The following is a 17808-nucleotide window of genomic DNA, read 5'->3' as shown; positions in this document are numbered from 1 at the left end:
GCATACTAGGGCTAGTAGGTTAGTTTTGGTGGACTAGCAGTTCTTCCAACAGGACTAGTAAAATCCTGCTGCCAATATGTCCTGGGCTAGTTAGCTGTAACAAAATTTTTTAACCCCTGAAAGGAGATTTAAGTTTTCCTTGAGAAGACAGCAACCCAGAGACTAAAGATATATATGAACGAACTATTCACTTGGCTGATACTATCAAATTTGCTTGGGTTTTTTTCGATTTGTTTTTATTTTTTACTAAGAAAAAAACTGTTTGCAATGAAAAAGCAAATAGTGAACAAAGGGGCATTAAATACCAAAGTATCAATAAAATAAATCATTGTGTATTTCAGACGTTTCCTGCACCGATTTTTGGTTTCCTCAACAAGAATCTATTAACTAGATTTTTAATGTTATGTTAAAGCCATGTTTTGCAACAAATACATGTTACTATCTTATTGTATTATGACTGATATATGTGTCGCTGAACATGAAGCAGTTTTATAAAATTAAACTTCTTAACGAATACCTTGTAGAATCTATTAACTGTAGTTTCAAATTGACTATGTAATGTTTAAAAACACATACATGTTACTATCATATTGTATTATGACTGATATATTTGTCGCTGGACATGAAGTAACTTAATCCAAAAAAATAAAACTTCTTATTTAATATCTTGTCCCAGGCATAAATTACCTTAGTCGTTTTTGGCACAACTTTTTGGAATTTTGGATCCTCAATGATCTCAACTTTGTACTTGTTTTTGCTTCATAAATATTTTGATATGAGCGTCACTGATGAGTCTTATGTAGACGACACTTGCGTCTGGCGTACTAAATTATAACCATGGTACCTTTGATAACTATTTACATCACAGGGTCGATGCCACTGCTGGTGGACGTTTCGTTCGTCCCCGATGGTATCACCAGCCCAGTAGTCAACACTTCGGTGTTGACATAAATATCAATAATGTGGTCATTTTTATAAAATTCCTGTTTACTAAACTTTGAATTTTTCGAAAAACCAAGAATTTTCTTATCCCAGGCATAGATTACCTTATTCGTATTTGGCACAACTTTTTAGAATTTTGGATCCTCAATGCTCTTCAACTTTGTACTTGTTTGGCTTCATAAATATTTTGATATGAGCGTCAGTGATGAGTCTTATTTAGACGAAACGTACTTGTGTAAAGAGTAGAAAAGTCAAATGTTTTAATACTGTTACAAGATGAAAGAGAGTTAGATTGTATGTACTCTAAAAGATCTTTGGAATTTTTAAGTATCCACATCTGATTCACGCCACCTCTAGAATAGGCAGTTTCACAATAACTTTGAAGCCCGTCTTTGATTGCTGATAAAATAGATGTTAATAATTTAGAAAGAGGTTTCGTGGAGCACTTGGAAGACCCAGCAATATACCGTTGTTTGTAAGGACACTTATGTAGTTTAGGTATCCAATACAGTGATGGAAGATCCAGTTCTTCATCTTTGGTTGAATTATCAATAGTTTGACATTTCATGATAGAGGGGGAAAAAACATTTATCGATATTTCATAAAACTTAAGGCGCCTAAACTAAAGTCCTTTATGATAAAAAGTTCATAATCAATTATACAACAAAATGATAAAATGTGTACGTTAGAAAAATCGGAGTTGTCTTCCTTCTCATAAAAATATTACAAATATTTGCTTTTCTAAAAACATTTCTAACTTTAGCTTCTATTTTATTTGACCAGATGAGCATTACCAGGTGTTAGTAAAGCTCTGGTTTAACCTTAGATAAGGTTTTGGTCGAAGCTCTCTACTTCATATAAAATATGGAGCCATGGTTATACTATTTTTTTACATGTTGCAATTCTCTTTATAAAGACAATGCAATTTTCCATAGAAAACCCTTTTACGGTAGAAAAAAAAATAATAATAAAATGTTGTTTATTCTTTAGTTGTCTATGTTGTGTCATGTGTACTATTATTGTTTGTCTGTTTGTCCTTTTCATTTTTAGCCATGGCGTTGTCAGTTTATTTTCGATTTATGAGTTTGACCGTCCCTCTGGTGTCTGTCGTCCCTCTTTCTTGTTAAGACGTTACTACGCTACAGCACTTAGAGATCATCTCATCTTTTTCGAAAATAAAATCTCCAGGAAATGGTAATTGTAGGAGAAAACTACAAATTGCAAGTATTTACTTCTGTTGCAAAGACATGGCTAGTTCACAATTTAAAATTTATAATCGTCAGACTCTCTCTTGTTGATTTTTTTTTTCAACGGACAAGCATTGTAACTTTCCAACTGTCAGTCAATATAGTAGTTTTAATTGTAATTTTCCAACTGTCAGTCAATATAGTAGTTTTAATTGTAATTTTCCAACTGTCAATCAATATAGTAGTTTTAATCGCATCTGTTGCATCTTTTATTTCTAGTTCGATGGGATTAATGTGTTCAACATAATAACTTAAATTTAAATCATTTAGTGAGAAGACATCATCTTTAAAGCGAAGCGCAGGTTTAACGGGGCACTTATTACGAGATATATAAAAAAATCTAAAGTACGATTTGTTTTGTTCAATCATTTATGAAAGTCAAATAGTGAAATGATTATTTGCTTTTAGCAGCCAGTATGGTTCAATTTTGTCAAATTAAGCTAAAAACATTGATGATGAAGTATTCACTTGCAACCTCATTGAATCCGTATTCGTGTGAACTTCAATGCAACCCCTTAGCTAGAGATGGATTATAACGCATGTCTTATGTGTGCTCGGTTAAGGGCATACGATACAGTTTTGATCCCGTATTTACATTTTGATGAAAAAATTCCATATAGGTAAAACCTGATTAAATCAAATATGTATAAAAAATATACCTTCATGTGCTACTTTTTGAGTAAAATAAGGCGATTTTTTGTAAATTTGCTCAAATTCGGATTTGTGGCCGTATTTTCCCTTTCGACAAAAAGACATAACTTTTTGTTTTAAAATATAAACACAAATTGTTTTTTGTTAAATAATTTGTAATTTCTGTATTTTATAAGTATCCTAAAAATATATACATTTTTTATTCAGAAATAACTCATATTTATCAAATGTTCATGAATGTAGAAAAAAACAAAATTTTTTGCTGTATATCTATCCAATTTGAAAACATTGCACTATTTACGTTTTCATGAAAATTGGCAAACATAATCTTCTCGCGTAATCAAACTAAATGGTATTTAAAAAAGAGGTTAATTCAGTTTGACTGATAAAAATCAGTCTAAAACTAAATCTTTTCCCGATAAGTCATAGTTTGACGTCGCGAAAATAAGAATATACGTTATCAACGTCATTACCTCCCCTGTAACTGTATCGTATGCCCTTAACTAAAGGAAAAGAATGTCAACATTGAAAGTGAAACAATGCTTAATCATTTGAATGACTGATTCGATCCACAAAAAATCATTCTTATACAGGTACAAACGACGATTAACATATATCTTTAATCTATAAAATGAAATAAAACAGACCCAGAAAAATCCAATTACACGAGTCCGCTTTCTATTTCTATTTCCATGTATGTTTACATCGCTTATATGACCATCGGAGGTCTTCGTTGGTCAACTCGATAGTTAATTAGATAATGTCAAGACTTAAATAAACCCGAAACAAAGCTACATATTATCGAGTCCATGCCCTGTAAATTGTATATTTTAGCCTTTTTTTATAATTTGGTCAGTTTTAATTTACAACCATGTGAACATATATGTTTTACATGGTTATGAATCAAATATGAGAATTTGAGTCAAATCGGTGACCATTAATTTGACAGCTAGTTTCCCTTTAAAGGAAAGCGCTAGCTCCGATTCATACTTCCTCCTTCCAAAAAAGCTCATGTATTTATTTTGCCTTATCTGAAAAAAGGAACAATCGACAAGAAGAGGATATTCGTTGGTGTCAATGGGAATGTCGATTGTAGTGGCGGTAGACAATTCTTAATATTTTTATTAATTAATAGTTTTGTAAACAATAAGTTTAAAGATATAAACGCATCATTCATGATTAATGTCAACATAATAATACTGACTCATTTGCTGGTAATATTGTCAGTGAAAAAAATCTTTTCTCCGTTGGAGTTTTTGTCATTGCAAAATGTTGATAAAAGTCTGTGACTGGCAATATTCCAAAATGATAAATGAAAAAATGGTCCGAAGTTGGAAGAAAACAGATTTGGATATGTACATTTAATTATTAATTTTTTTTTAAATCATCATCTTATGATGTTCGCACAGAAAATTAAAATACTAAAAAGTAAAATTACAAAAATACTGAACTCCGAGGAAAATTCAAAACGGAAAGTCCTTTATCAAATGGTGAAATCAAAGGATAAAACACATCAAACGAATGGACAACAACTGTCATATTCCTAACTTCGTACATGCATTTTCAAATGTAGAAAAGTAACAGGAACTCACAACTATAAATAGTAAGTAATATAGTTATATATATATATTAAAAAATGGACTGCATTTGAACATCGTCATCTCAAATTCTGTGTCGACAAAATATGTATCAAATAAACGGTCAATTTCTGTAAAAAAGTTAAATTGTGAATTATTCGAAACACTACGTTTTTCCATCCCAGTCGAATTTGGCAAAGGTTCTAAACATGTTTGGTGCATGGTGCTCTTTAACTTCAAATTTGACTTGGTTTTTCAACTGATTTGATTCTAGAGCCACTAATGAGTCTTCAGTTGACTCAATGTGCGTCTGATAACATAAACTATTACCCTGGTATCTTTGATGAGTTTTTGCTGAGTGACTCGATACCACTGCTTGTGGCCACTTCTAAGTTACCACCAACCAAATATATAGTTAGAACTTAGTTTCTGTAAATGTTTTGTTTACAAAACTTTGAATTATTTATTATGGATTCTGTACCCCAGACGCACCAATGGCCTTATTCGTATAAGAAGCAATTTTTCAAAATCAATGTTCTTAAAATTCGCATTTTGCATCCCTATTGATTTGGTTTGAGCGGAGCGTCCTTTGTAGACAAATCCCACGCTTAACGAATTATAAGCCCGATACATTTTTTTAATTTCAACACGACTGGGTCAATGGCCCATTCTGTTAGACGTTTCGTCAATGAGGGTATCACAAGCATAGTAGTCTGAATTATTCTAACATGAAGTTTCAATACTACTTCAGTAAATTTCAGCATTTGTATCTATCAATATAATGGAATTCTATGCTACTGTCATATAAGTGAAAGGTTAAGCTGGCTATAAAATCAGGTTTAATCCACCATTTTATACATAAAAGATGCCTATACCAAGTCGAATATGACAGTTGTTAACCATTCGATTGATGCGTTTGACCTTGTGATTTTGTCATTTGCTTATAGAGTTTCTGTTTAGAATTTTCCTCGTATCCTTTATTTTAAGTTTGATGGGATATATGCATACAATATTCGCCACATTATCAAACTAGTGTAGGTCGTTACAGATACATGAGCACAAGGTTGAATTTCGTTGAAGATATGTTAAATAAGTATTTGATTCAAAATTATATCGACGTTTAATATGCCTTTAGTTCCACTCTATTTCCGTCCTGCAGTATTTTCTATTTCAAGTTGTAATCTCTGTCCTGCCTTTTTATTTTTCAATCTATTCCGTCCTGTCGTTTTTGTGTGTGTGTGTTTTTTTTTTTTTTTTTTTTTTTGTTGTTTTTTTTTATTAAAAATAAAAATCAATTGGTAGCTCTCTTATGAAAATAATAATATGAAGAGGAAGAAAGATAATTCGTCGTGTGAGTTTTATCACTTGTAATGTTCTTTTGATATCCATGGAGATAGATATTTATTTAAGGTTGTAGGTCTAGAAGTAGTGGTTTGTTTACCCTGTTTTATCTTTAAACTTTTGATTGACCTATGATATCAAAGACCCTGTTCACACTAGCATTTTTTTTTTATCGATCTAATTTGAATCGATCTAAATAAAACCAGTTAGCGTTCACATTACCTTTAATCATATCGATCTCTATCGGTCTAATATGAACCACTGCGTTCACACTACAATTAAAAACGCAATCGATCTAACCTTTTTGCCCGTAAAACTGTAAACACTGTGCATAAATAGAACTGATTTATCAAATTCATGTGCTGATACACTGATACACACACTTGGAAAAAAAAATTGGATAAAGTTATGAGTCAGTTACTGTTTCTCTTGAATCACAATTTAAAATTTTGATACTGGTGTTATTGCAGTTTTATTTAATTTTGAAAAAAAATAACTGTAGCAACGAAGTTACAACACGACGCCGGATATACTGCGGTTCCTGCAAAGACAAAAAATCAACATGAGAAAAAAAGACACAGATTTCGCAAATCTATGCCATGGCGAAGACAACATGTTTACAGTTTGTTTTAAAGGTCTTTTAACAGAGAAAGATGGGTTAAACAACGAACCTCTGAGATAGTTTTGCCGCTATACATGCGCATACGTTATTTTCGATTCAATCGCTCTAGTTTAAACCGATCTCTGCCTTCACATCTAAAGTAAGATTGGTTTACTTTAGATCGATTCAAACTAAACTACCTCTTTTGGTGTTTTAGTTTAGACCGATTGAAGATCGATTCAATGCGTTCACATTAGCCCTTAAACCGATCTAAAGTGAACCGGTCTAGTTTAAATCGATAAAAATGTCCTAGTGTGAACGGGGTCTTACTCATTTAGTTAGACATTTGATGTTTAAACATATTTTTAAAGTGCTGTATCTCTACTATTTATCAAAATTATCTCATAAATATACTGTGATTAAATGTGTTGCATGATATAAATTATTATGAGCAGTAAGTCAAGCAAAAAGATAATTATGGATATCACAGAATTAAAAATCCGTGGTCTTTCTCCTATAGAAATATAGCAAAAAGTTTCTAAATAACAATTTTTTGGGGGTATTTTGGCGTTCTATTTCTATAAACGGAGATGCAATTATTTATTTATTTAAAACGATTGTTATTAAAAAAATAATAATCGACAAGTAGTTGCTCTTTAAGACTATAATTTCGACTTCTTCTATATCCTGGTCAGATATTGAAGGATGCAACACTGTTAAAGTTCACATTTAATTTCCAAATATCAAGAAAAAATGTTGTTAATCAGTATAATATTCAAACAACGAATTGCCATTCAAATTTAACGCATGAAATTTACCAAATTGCCAAATTCTTCAATCTTTTAATACAATGTAAAACATGATTTCAATTATTGACAAATACCAGTCTCATTCTCGATTAAACATATATTTCACTAATGTCATGGAAATATCTTTTAAAACGAGCAGTTGTCGAATATGGTTTGATTGAATGGAAATTCTAAAAATAAAGTGATTTTTTTCAATTTTCTTTAGATTTTAGAAGTTTTTCGGACGCAACCAGTATGATGCATGATGTCACAAATCTTTTTTTTTTTGTTTGGGCGAAATAATTGAATTGAACAAAAATCAAAACAAATAAATATATATATATATATGGTATGAAAAAAGGAGAACATAAGTTGTCATTATTATCACTGTCAAATTGTTTGGATTTTGTAGGCTTAGCTTTATCAAGAGTAGATTTATATCAGGTCAATATAAGCTTTTGATAGCATGAATGCTATACATATATCTTATAGACCAAATCATCCAATTTGTATATGTGTAATGCTAGTCTCAAACAGTACAAAATATTCTAAAAATAAAGATTGTAAAACACATATATATATCGCAGATTTAATTACTTGTCAACAGATGTATATATCATATAGATCTTCTTCCTTTGGTGTCCGTCCGTCACCGATATACACAGCAAAATAGGTTGTATCTCTAATTGTTTTAAATTGTTTTTGACGTATAGTTTATTGACATTTACTTTTCAGAAATTAATTTGAATATGTATCATGACCGTTTAACTTTTATGCTATTTTTAAAAACCCAAGGCCACTAGTACTTTTAGGTCTTTTATGGTGCAGTGAATACAAAATTTAAAAAAATTCTCAAAAATTCATTCTCGTCTGTATGTAAAATTATTTCATATTTTCTACACCTGATTCATCCCTCAGTTTGCATTGGGAAAGCATGTTCAATTGATACTGTATTTTTTGTCCAATCACACTGTTTAGATACATTTACCTAAGTAGGGTACACAAAAGAGCAACCTTAATTCTGGAATGCAAATACTACCGTGCCACCTAAATGCCTTTATTATGTCGTCAAATTTGTTTATTTTCTAAAACTATGATAAAAACAAAAATGATAAAATTAAACTCTTAGACTATGCTATATAACACATCGAAATGCGTCAGATAATTTTTTTTTCAAAAATAGTACTCGTGTAGGTTGAAGTATTTTGTAGATAATTTGCATGCAATCAATTGAAAACTAATGAACCTTTTAATTTTTCGAATTTTCAAAATATATAGTGAGGTTACTTTTTCTGCATGCCATTTAAGGTCAAAAATAGTGTTTATAATATTTACCATCTGATGGTTTAAATAAACACTGTTGCGTATTTAATATCATTAGACATGACTCTCTATTTTGATACGCCTTTAAGTATTAAAAGTTCGTCTTCTGTGTCATCAGTACGATGATTTTTCAAATTCATTTTTACATCAAATGAAACCAAAAAATCATAAAATTGCATAGATATCAGTTACTGTGAAATTAACTTTGTTGATGAGCATTTTGAAGTAAACAAATTAAATATGATCGCTTTCACAATTAAATACTGAAGGTAGTTAACGGTCCGTGAGCACAAGGTTGTATTTAGTTAAATATGCCTTGAAATCAAATTTATTGCTCATTCATCTTTGTGTAAACAGAGTAGCCTTTTCACTCTGTTGATCATGTTTGCAATTTGTTGGTATAAAAGTCGGGTACATGCAGAGCATCCATAACGGCACACAAAATGAGGTTTGGTGTAAATGTACTTTGTGGGGTACTGCTTTCCAGTATTGCAGTTTTGACAAATTCTTATCCTTTAGGTAAGTTACACAAATGTTAATTGCATGTTATATAAAATAAATATTTTCAGATGGCAAACATCTGCAAACACTATTTCCTGCGTTCCTGCAAACTTTTTGTTTGCCGCAAGCTTGCAGCAAGTCTGCTGCAAGTTTGCGACAAACAATTCAGTTCCATAAGGGTTTATGGTGTTTGCGAAATAAAGAATCCTGAATCTTAGAAACAAGGGTTACGCTACAAAAAACCTCACCAGTGACGCGCGCATAATGAAAATTATTAAAAAGGCCAAAAAAAGAATGAAGTTGAAGATCATTGAGAATGTGCTGTGTATCTATATACTTTTATCTGACAACTGAAAAATACATAGACGATATAAAAAAAATCGTTTATCCGCAAAACAATAGGTAATTTCGTTCACGATTGACTAGTAGGATTGTGTAACGTGTAAGAAGGGAAACGAAAAACATTATGTTTTCTATTTAAGATTAGAAACTAAAAACTAAAATTGATTTGATTTAAAGAACTATTTGTTCAATAAGTTTTTTTCTCGGAAACCCCTTCCGAACACCGATACATTAGAAGGAGTATATGCAATTCGTTGTGACATATATTTTACTCTGTAACTCAATAGAACGAACAGTAGAAATCATTTAAGTAAACTGAAATACAGCCATCTCCCATGCGCTAGTTAAAACTTATGGTATATAAAAACCTTTGGAATATCAAATCCTTTGTTAAAGAGCTATATGCTTTGATGTGTTGGTGTTTTACTTTGTATACTCATTCAATGCCTCGTGTAGAGAGAGAACCAATATTTCATGTCCCAGGTCTAAGGTAAACTATTTGAAAGCAAACACTTCTGCTTCTCTTCAATTATTTTTATTTCCAGGTGGCAATCTCATTTTTCAGGTTTTCATCCATCTATTTGATTAGTTTTTATTTTTTCTCGCTTTGAATATATTTTTTAATGAAATAATTTTTCAAATTTTAGTATGTTACATCTGTACAAGAAAAAAATATCTAAATATTGTGCTCGAAAATTTGACAAAGAACTACACTGAAAAGTGTAATGAAATTCATCACCAATCTCGTTACCATGACATAAGTTACAATGACATAAGTTGACTGTCCCTTTGGTATCTTTCGTCCCTCTTTTACAATAGCTAAGGTTTCGCTCAATTTTATTCCATCTACCAGTTTCGATGGGTAACTTATGGTTACCAGATCGAAATCTACAATATGTTATTCTATCTTTCTTACTTAAAATATTCAGATATTCCTCAAATTCAAAATTTTGTTTATACAATTTGTAGGCCAAACCTTTTGATGAACTGCCAATATCAGCTCTCCATTTCTGTTGAAACTGATCAAATAACTTTTGTTTTAAACTAATACCCAAGCTCTTATTATAATTAAAATTTCCTTGTGACAACCGTATATTGCTATATCCACATTTATCTAATGTATCTTTAACATATTTCAACCAATGTGACCTAAATTGGTTGTCAAAATTCTTCAAGAACATGTATTTGTATAATATTTTAGCAATCCTGTTATCATCCCCATTCATTATTTATGACCAAAAATTAACCATACGCAGCAGTATATGGGTCATTTTCGAATTTTCAGTACACCCATGCTAAATTTTTTATTACTAATGGAAATTTCAGTTGTAATGGTTTAAATGAAAGCTTGTCGGATTTGTGATTCAGAACATTAATAATAAACACACTTTAAAGATTAAACTGCATTTAAGTCCGATTTCGGGCAGTGGCGTAGCTTGCATATATGCTCAGATGCTCAAGCATCCACATCATTTTGACAGGAAAACAATTATAAAGATATGTTCGCAGCAGTTAAACTCGGAGGTATATAAACAAGGGTTAGGATATGAGGATATTAACATCCAATTATTTCCGATGAAGTATGCATGGTCTTTTATTAAGGATAATTTAGTTTATGTAATTAAACAAGATGGATAAATCGCAGAAAAGTGTTCTCTATTTTTTTCGTAAAAAGATTACGTCGTTGGCTACGGCAAGTGCAGAGGACGATGCACAGTCAGATCCTCTGACATGTTTCATCTGAAATTGAGCCTAGCGGAGCGATGGCTTCTACAACTGACTAACAACATAACCAGTGGCGGATCCATAAATTTTGATAAGTGGGAGCCCACTGACTGACATAAGAGGGGCCCGCTCCAGTCACGCTTCAGTGATTCCCTATATAAGCAACCAAATTTTTTCCCAAAAAGGGGGGCCCGGGCCCCCTGTCCCTCCTAAATCCGCCTCTGATAACTGACAAGTCAACTAAACCACCATATCCTAATATCTTTTCCTGTGACATGAAAGACAACGTGAAAAAAAATCTATAATAGAGTGTGATCATTCCTAGGCTTATCAGTAAATTCCAGTTTCTATCTAGGTCCACATATTAATTTTATTTTCAATAAAAGAACAAAGTTCCTTTGTCCCCTGCATTGCACATATTTTATGTAACCAAGGAACAAGGGCAATAACTAATAAAAAATAATGTTTTCCTTTTCCTTTTATTTAATGGAGAAATAAAAGCTTCAGAGAAAATGCAATGGGATTTCCGTTATCAGGTTATAATTTATATTTCCAAAGGTCAAAGCTTAGGACTTATTTTCGAAATTGTCATTGCTAATGATATAAAAATCTGGCAAGATTTGTACACGTGAGAGTGCAAACAAGACCGGATGGACGGACACCAGGAATTTCGATGATGTCCCCTGCGACACGTTAATGGGATCACTTCAGTTCCTATATTCCGAAGTGCCGCTGTGATGGGGCCGTTTTTTGAGAAACGCTAGGAAAGGGGATCACTTCAGTTCCTTTACAGAAGTGCCGCTGTGATGGGACCGTTTATGAGATGTCAAATATAAGATTGGTGGGAAACTTTTACATCAAATAAATAAATTATGAATTGCATTCAATTTCGAGAAAACATTAAAATTTTGTTTGAAATATAATTATATGAATTGGTGAGTATTTTGAAATTAAACAAAAATTTCACCAGTGTCGGATTCAAGGGGAGTACATGTGCTTACAGGAACAATGTCTGAAAAAAAATATAATTTTCTGCATAAAATAGTCCAAAAAAAATTTCGCCTCGCTCCGAGCGGTAAAGGCATCCACATCATGTAAACCCTGGTTACGCCACTGTCGGGGGTATTTGTGTGCGTACAGTGTCAGAAAAACACATTTCAAATGATTTTTTTCCGATTTTCTAATCGCCTTGATATCTGCAAAAGGGACTTTTTACGAACGTTAATTATTACTCTAACGAAAAATCTTAGCTTCTTTATCATTGTATGTAACATATATTTTCTACAAACTAAATTCAATCAGGATACGGGAGGTTCATGTCCATCCTGTTACCGCTACTTAAATCAGCCGTTAAATGATTCTCCCTATGAATATTGAATCAGTCAGTGTTGATTTCAAAAGTGCAAAGTAATCTTTACATTTAAAACGCCTCGTTTCTTGAACGACAGTGTAGAGAAAAGAAATTTCAAGACATTTAGTGTCTATGCTGTAACCAACAATTTTGATTAATTACACCAACAGTATGCTTGTAAAAAGTGCAATAACGTGTTGGAAACCAAATTCACAATAGAAAACCATAATCACTTCACCAAAGGGAGTAGTCATTTCACAACAGCAATCAAAAACGAAGAAATTTGTCTATCCTGTTATGTCTAGTATCCTGTTACTATGGTTGCTATGGTTACAGTAACAGGATATAGACAATTGTAGACAAAAACGTCCTTATTTTTTTTTGTTTTAACATAAAGGTGCAAAACGAATGAAATATTTCGTTGCTTAAACTCATCTCAAGGTTATAACGTCTTAATCTTCCCAATTAAGCATTTGCAGGTGCAACACTGATATCAGTAACAGGATAGACAAAAAGGTAACAGGATAGACTTTTATATGGTGATATATCAGAAACGTACGTTCCTGTTACCAATGAAATAAAGAGAAAAGTAAACTATATGACGGATTTACTTGATGTTGGGTTTATTTGAAAGGGTGAAACAATGCCGAACAATATAAATTGCTATCTTAGACTTGCATTACTGGTGGTAATTTTTACAACCTTTGAAACCCAATTTTTAGAGGCATTTTTCAGTACAACCTGGAAAATTGGCAATTAATCTATTATTTTACAGAATGAATATAGTAAGTAAAGTAAGTAAGTAAATAGTTTATTAAAGTGTCACATATTGATTGACATAAATTTAAGCAACATTATATAAATATATACACAGAAAACAATCAATATCCAGCCATAAAAATGACTTATGAGACACTAAAAAGCTTAAAATTCTATAAAAATTCAAATATATTCCGTAAAAAACATACAAGTCACAATTAAAATAAAAAAAAATAAAAAATCACTATATTCAATAAATATATATATATAAAAATTGTCGAAATCTGACTTTCCTGGTAAAATTAAAATAATAAAACTCTGAAGCTAGTAAAAATTTCATAAAGAGCTGTTTAACAATTTTCTTCGCCAGAAAAATTTATATAAAAATTTGCATAGGAAATATTGTATATCATAACAGTTCATAATTTCAATAAATTTATTATCTATATCAAGGCTGTGAAAATTTTGAATTAATTTTGAACATTCATGAAAAAGGTCATACCGAATATCGTCATAAAGTGTGCATTCCATCAGAAAATGTTTTTCAGTCTCTACACTGCAACTTTCACAAAACAAACAAAGTCTATCTTCTACGGGTGTAGGCGGCCTGGAGTATCTGCCAGTTTCGTGCGCTAGCGGTAGAGCCCCGGAGCGAAACAGAGCCATAACACGCCTTTCCTGTTTAGAAATGTTTAAAAGCACATAAGGTTCTGTTTTCACACATTGTTTATAACATCTGTAAGTGCGCAATTTGTTTCCGTTTTTTTATTTTTATATATATAGAAGTTATTCTCTTGAAAACCATCTAATTGGCTACGTAAAACAAGCTTAACATTTTATCTAAACCTTTTCTTAATAACCAAAATTTCTTTTGAAAATGGTAACAGGATAGACAATATATTGTACCACCGATCAATAATGTTTCAAGATATTCTTGTATGATATTATTAAGATTGCATCTTTTAATATGCTGTTCTTAAAGTACTGTTTGTTTTGATTTGCTTATGTAGAGGGTTGTTTGAATAAGTAACTTTATTTTTTTCAATTTCAAAATTCGACATTTTTTGAAAATGACCCATATATAAAGACCCATATATAAATACCAAGTTCACCATAAATGATAAAATTAGGTGTCGACTTCTTAAGGTTTAATAATAGTTTACAATATTTTAAGTGCACTTTTTCTATAATATCAGTATTACAGAAACCCCAAATCTCATAACCATACAGGAGGATTGGCCTCACAATTTTATCAAATAGATCATATTGCGATTTCACTGACAAGTTGTGCAACCCCCCCCCCCCCCTTTCTTAGCACTCATAAAGCTACCTGTTCTTGAAAAATTCAACACAAGGCATGTCAATTCATTGACTATCTCCAATGCATTTCCATCATATATAAAGTTAATATTTTTGGCTAATCTACCACCAGAAAAAAATGTAATCGTAGTTTTACTTGTGTTTAGCTTTAATTTCCAGGTACTGCAATATTCAAATAATATATCTAATTGCAACTGTAGATCGGATGCATTATCCGAAAATAACACTGTATCATCTGCGTACAATAACACAAACAGTTTTAATTAGATATCCAACTCATTCTCTATTTCATCAGTAATATAATTTAAACCACATACATTTTTTTTCTTCAATAAACTGTTGAAGATCGTTCAAATACAATGAAAATAAAAAAGGAGGCATATTTTCACCCTGTCTTACACCGATATTGCATGTAAGGTATTCTGACATTTCATAATTTTATACAATACGAGATTTAATACCAGTGTACATATTAAAAATTACATTATGTATTTTACCGTTAATATCATTTACAAGTAATTTATGCCAGAGACCCTTTCTCCAAACAGTATCAAAGGCTTTAGCAAAATCTAGGAATGCACAGAATAGTTTCTTTTTCTTATTTTTCATGATACTAATAAGCATGAGATAACAAATAAATTATTTTTAGTAGAATATTAACCTTCTCTGAAACCAGCTTGATTCTAACATAGTAAACAAAAATCATCAGAAAATTCATTCAAACGTGAATTCAAATTAGAAGTAAATAATTTCCCAAAGCAGCTTATAACTGTTATAGGTATAAAATTGCTAGGATCATGTGTGTTACCTTTATTTATATTTCCGGAAAGCCAAATATCAGGAATATTTCAACTGTCAAATATAATATTAAAAAGTTTCACTAACACTAAAAGAGTGTTTTAAATATTCATTTAAAATCATATCATCACCAGAGGATTTATTCTATCATGAGTTAACCCTTCTTTTTAAGGTAATTAAATGTGAAAGCTTATCTAAGTATGTAATTTTACTGAATTACTTATATACCTTTTGACTAGGTAGACAGTTCAAACCATAAAAAATACAACTTATGGGTTTTCAATGATACGTTTGAATGCATTCGTATTAACCACATAAATCAAATTTTTAATCCATAAATAATAAATGTCAATTTCCAAAACCGTTATATCCGTATAAGTGGTCACCTTAGAAATTACATTTTTTATATGCTTAAGAAGACGTTTCAAATGATATATTGCACTTTTATAAACGATCAAATCCGCCCAAAAAGTAATTTATTCAAAGACGCAAAGATGTGTAAAGTATTTGGATGGTTAATGCTATAGCACATGATTAATTTGCTATAAACAAGGTATAAAACGTCTATTTTAAAAAATGAAATTATCTTATTTTCAACATGAAAGTGAAAATCTGATATTGCTGTGCTAGTTAAAAATTGGGGTTTACATTTCACAATCCTAGTCAACTATGAATGGAATTAATTCAATTTTTGAAAGGATTGTTATTTGTTTTATCGTATTAGTATTTCAGTCGAATGATAATCCATATTTATCGTCTTCCTTTTGCTTACATATTCCTGTCTAGTCTTAATATATATCATGGTTTTGAGACGTGAGTAGATACTATAATCGACGTCACAATGTCCGAGTAGAAGATAGCAGCGGCGCCACAATGTGTTACTCCCTCAAACAACGTTGTTTTTGGATGAATCTGACTAATTATTTTAGGTATTTTTGACATATAGCTCTTCGACGGTTTCGGTACTTATACAACTTCGGATTTCAAATGTTTGGCTTTAAGCGTTCCTGATGACGGTATATCTAGAAAATCGCTTCGGACGCAAGAAAATATTACACGTGTGGTTTTCAATTTTTTTAACCTACGTTCTATGGTCTCCTGTAGTTTAAGCCCACCAACCACGTCAAGGTCAGAGACCATATGGCATGTTGTTTTTTTTTTGTTGTTTTTTTACATATCTTTCCCCACTAGATAGATTATTACTATATTTCCCACCATTTAAAAATTGAGTAGATGTTTTTCTTTATTGTTTAGAAAGTAGTATGAACTGCTTAATTTTCAGTCGATAGCTGCACAATGATTCATATTAAAGGTACAAACAGAAAAATAAAATCTTATACAGCGTCATCTTCGTCGTCATCAATGTTTCTAACTGCAATCAGACGAGTATTGACATTTTGACATATGATAGATTTTGTTCGAAGCAAATGCAACCCTTTGAAAACACAGATTTCTCTTTCAAGCACAAACTAAATGATGCTGAAAGATAGACAGGAACAAGTCATTCTTCTTTTTCCATCCGAACTTTATATATTGTTTAAAAGTAGTTTCACAAGGAGGTCGTGTGACTAGGGAGAAATTTTAAATTAAAAAATTGAGAATGGAAATGGGGAATGTACCAAAGGGACAACAACCCGACCATAGAACAGAAAATTTTAGCCAATTTTACGCTCAATTTGTTTACGTCACAATGATCTATTTTACATATTTCGTGGACAGGTATATAACGGCGCAAATCTCGTATGCAAGTTATAGTGTCTGTTTGAAACCATAGCTCATACGTATGCTGCATGGAGGGGAAGTAATGAACGCATCAGATCAGTACATCTGTATCTTGTGACTTTATTATTAACCAATTCCTGTTTCCTTTTACACCGAACTCGTTGGCTACACGAATAGCATGTAATATCATATGCGAGTATCTATTCATCGGGCATACAAAATAATTCCTAAAACCTGAATACTCCTTCTGAGCAGAATTAGGGTCCCTGGAAGTGCTTCTTCATGTATCATAGTAACTGTTGATCTACCATGATGCTGAACAATCAATTCGCCAAGAAATCTGATTATGGTCTACCGATTTTCACTGACTCAAAGAACTTTTTTCCAGTCAGGAATTTGATATATTCTATATATGACCGGAAACTCTTTTACAGACGAACACACACTTGATTCAGTTTAAGAATAACTGCAGTTGCGTCAGCTAGTGTAAGATTTATAGCAAGAATGATGGTACGATATTTTCTAATCATGAGTACGAAGATGGTCTAGGTCTGAAGCATCATGTAATAGACTAAATTATACATGATCTTTCCGCGTTCCCCTAGCGTCGATAAAGTTTGTGTGTATGCTAATTCCTCGCATATTGATACGCAATTCAGAAGAAGAACCCTGACATATAACACACTTACATCCCACTGTATTTCAGTCTTTCTTCAAATAGGGCTTGATGGACATAAGTTTAACAGGACTGTGAATGTGTGCCATATTCCGGGTCTATAACGTGGCCTAATGATTTGATTTGTATATTACAATTATAACA

General features: G+C 31.7%; 1 protein-coding gene across 3 annotated transcripts in view; it reads left to right on the top strand.

Moving 5' to 3' along the window:
* LOC143071810 (uncharacterized) overlaps positions 1–17808 on the top strand; it is a 96012-nt gene that overhangs the window by 25561 nt on the left and 52643 nt on the right. For 2 of the 3 annotated variants that reach the window (XM_076246408.1, XM_076246409.1), the window contains exon 1: positions 8839–8989. The exons of the other annotated variant lie outside the window; for it this stretch is intronic. In XM_076246408.1, coding sequence (XP_076102523.1) covers positions 8914–8989 — 76 coding nt within the window. In that variant the 5' untranslated portion in view covers positions 8839–8913. Of the gene's footprint in view, positions 1–8838; positions 8990–17808 lie in introns of those variants that run through there. 3 annotated transcript variants of the gene reach the window in all.

Source organism: Mytilus galloprovincialis, chromosome 4 (assembly GCF_965363235.1).
Source record: "Mytilus galloprovincialis chromosome 4, xbMytGall1.hap1.1, whole genome shotgun sequence".
Classification (NCBI taxonomy): Eukaryota; Metazoa; Mollusca; class Bivalvia; order Mytilida; family Mytilidae; genus Mytilus; species Mytilus galloprovincialis.
This window is presented reverse-complemented; position numbering and strand designations above follow the sequence as displayed.